This window comes from Humulus lupulus, chromosome 3 (genome assembly GCF_963169125.1).
Source record: "Humulus lupulus chromosome 3, drHumLupu1.1, whole genome shotgun sequence".
Classification (NCBI taxonomy): Eukaryota; Viridiplantae; Streptophyta; class Magnoliopsida; order Rosales; family Cannabaceae; genus Humulus; species Humulus lupulus.
This window is the reverse complement of record NC_084795.1, coordinates 45,729,506-45,732,463: the sequence shown is the minus strand read 5'-3', so window position 1 is coordinate 45,732,463 and position 2,958 is coordinate 45,729,506. Positions and strand designations below refer to the sequence as shown.

At 34.6% G+C, this 2,958-nt stretch overlaps 1 protein-coding gene across 1 annotated transcript; it reads right to left on the bottom strand.

The window, feature by feature from the left end:
• Window positions 1-2,532: 2,532 nt before the first annotated feature.
• Window positions 2,533-2,958, bottom strand: LOC133824058 (uncharacterized). The gene has a single exon (XM_062256919.1). The coding sequence runs from the start codon at window positions 2,956-2,958 to the stop codon at window positions 2,533-2,535; it is 426 nt and encodes a 141-aa protein (XP_062112903.1).

The following is a 2,958-nucleotide window of genomic DNA, read 5'->3' as shown; positions in this document are numbered from 1 at the left end:
AGCTTTGGGTTGGTGGCGTTGTTATACCTTAACGTAGAGCTATGGCTCAGGTCTAAGGTTTCCAGCCTAAAAACTTAAACGCTTCATATATCATAACATATAACAAATCATGAACATAGAGTAATCCACATATCCATCAACATAAGAACACATACTTGCACATAATTCATATCATTCTTAACCAAGTAAGACATCTTTCACATATCACAGAATTCATCAATTACATATCACACAACACCCTTATGGTGTTCATATAACCATTCTTCACATACTTATCATATGCATCATCATCATACCATACTTAACTCATCAGATGTACACAATCAATGTAGTCATGCATCTTACACTTAAGCACAAAAGGTGAGATTTACTTACCTTAGGTCCTTAGCTTATTTTAAAATTCCTCACCAAGAGTCAATCAATCAAATCCATACAAATCCTATTCAAGGCACATCATTTATTAAATTCTATCAAAATCATAAATATACACTATTGATAGTGTATATTAATAATACCAGAAACTATATAAATGATAATAATAAATTATTATCAACGTAATGCAAATAACTCTTCATATAAAACCATGCTTTAAACCTTGCTCATAAGATAATGTACCCTTATGATAATAATAATAATAATCCCAACAAAAATAATAATTATCGTCTATAATTAAACTTATTTCGATATTAATAACAAAATACTTCAATAGCAATACGTATATGGATGTATATATTCAAATAGTCATTTTATAAAAGAAATCATATTTTTAACATAAAGTTGTAATAATCAATATAATGATAATAATATAAATATAAATATTTATATTATTATTAATTAGTCATAATATCAATTCCAGTGATATAATAAATATACTTTCTCCAAACTTCACTGGTCTTACAAATATCAATAACTGTAAGAAACTAATATTTGATATTATTTTAATATTCAAATATTAATATACAATAATAATGGTTAGATAATAGGTTTACTATAAATTATACTTTTCATATATATATATATATGAATCTGTATTCTTGATTTACTTAACAAAATAATAACAATAATAATTAAAATTACTTAATCATAATAATTTCCATATTAATATAAAATCAATTAAATATGTATTTTTATACTTGATTTAATATCTAATATTTTCTAGAAAATTAGACAGCACAACGGCTATAAAGTGGACAATTCCAAAATTAAAACCTGTATCAAAAATATATATAATCTCAGACAGCCAGTAAATTACAGAAAACATTCCATATATCAATAATATATAATTATATACCATAAATACACATAATAACAATTACTCTAATCAATCACAATTAAATCACAATATATAGGTTAAAGAAATTATACCAAAATGATCGGGTTCCACAATAAGTCAAACGATGATTTTCTGAGACTCAAAACGTACTTCGGAACCTCGAACACTAAGTTTCGACCGTCGATCTACGGTGGATCGCGGTGGCTCGTGGTGGGCCCACCACCCAACTATGGTAGATGTAGGAACAAGTTATTGGGTTTTGAAGCCCACAACACGAGGAGCACGATGGTGGTGACGGATCGGCAAACGGATGCCCGAGGTGGCCGAATCGCAACTTTGAAGTCGCGGGGTGGCCGAACTTAAATCGAGTGGTTGAGGCGTTTAATCGGCGAGTGAGCTCTAGATTCCCGCGTGGGTCGATAGTTCGGAGGCCTCTGAATCCAACGGTCCGGCGCGTGGCTAAAAATGGTGGCCGGAAAGTACTCCTGCGTCGTCGGCAACAGTAACACGCAGAGAGAGAGAGAGAGAGAGAGAGAGAGAGAGAGTTTCTGAGGAGAGAGAGAGAGAGAGGCTCGGGTAAAATGAAAGGCTGAAGCCTTTTATTTTATTTTATTTTATTTATTTATTTTTTAAAAATTACACTTGGACCCAAAATACTAAAATTCTTTTCAAATAAGCCCTTTAGCCAAACTTTCTTAATTTTATAAAAATCCCCAATTAAAATTATATGACATTTGGGTCCAATACTTGACTACTCAAGTTTCTCTTTCTTTAATCTCATTAAAAACATAAAATCATATTTTAAACACTATTTTTCCATTACTATTTCTTAAATTTGTAAAGTTGTACATTTTATGTATTAAAACTTTGATTTATAATAAATAAATGTATTATGAAAATGTTGGATATTACAGCCTCCCACTTCTCATGAGGGCTTGGATCTGATTGTTCAGGTTGTGGCATTCAGCGATCATATGACCGTGATCTATATGGAAGAGGCAGTACCTGCTTTTATTCCTCCTGTCAGAAAGAGTGGTAATTTTATAGGGCTCTCGCCAGATAGGTCTTTCTTTATTTTCTTCATAAATGACTTCTTGCGGGACGGTGTATTCGAAGGAAGGGTATCATGGTGACTGTCGGTCCTGTCTTGGCCTCTTCCCTTCCTTTGAGTGATCTGTTTGGTTCCGTTTCCTCTTGTCATCTCTAGCAGGTGGCGGAGGGTTATTTGTTGGTGGAGCGGAGATGAGCGCAAACTTCTTCTATGCACGTTCTCGAAATTCCAAGACCCTGAAGACGCCCTCGGCTCGGGTCTGCACTTCTGCCATGCCATAGGGTGGTGTCATGGTGAGATTTTCATGTAAAAGAGACCCCACCTGCAAGCTTTTGACGAAGAGATTGGCTGCGGTAATTGGATCGACGTCGTGGATTTGATGCACGAGGTCAATGAAACGCTGCAAATATGCTTTCGGATGTTCATTTTCCCCTTGCTCAATCCGATAGAGGTCAACCATTGTTCTTGGTGCCTCGCGGTTCGCACTATATTGTTGTAAAAAGGTCCGTCGAAGGTCACTAAAACTGTTGAGGGATCCGGGCTTTAACTGTCGGAACCACAACAAAGCTGGCCCGGAGAAAGTCGTTGAAAAGACTTTGCATTGAATAGCTTCGTTGTTAGCTTCTAATGCCAT

Excerpts from the sequence above, each read along its gene's own strand:
- LOC133824058 (XM_062256919.1), bottom strand. The coding sequence starts at position 2,958 with ATGGCATTAGAAGCTAACAACGAAGCTATTCAATGCAAAGTCTTTTCA.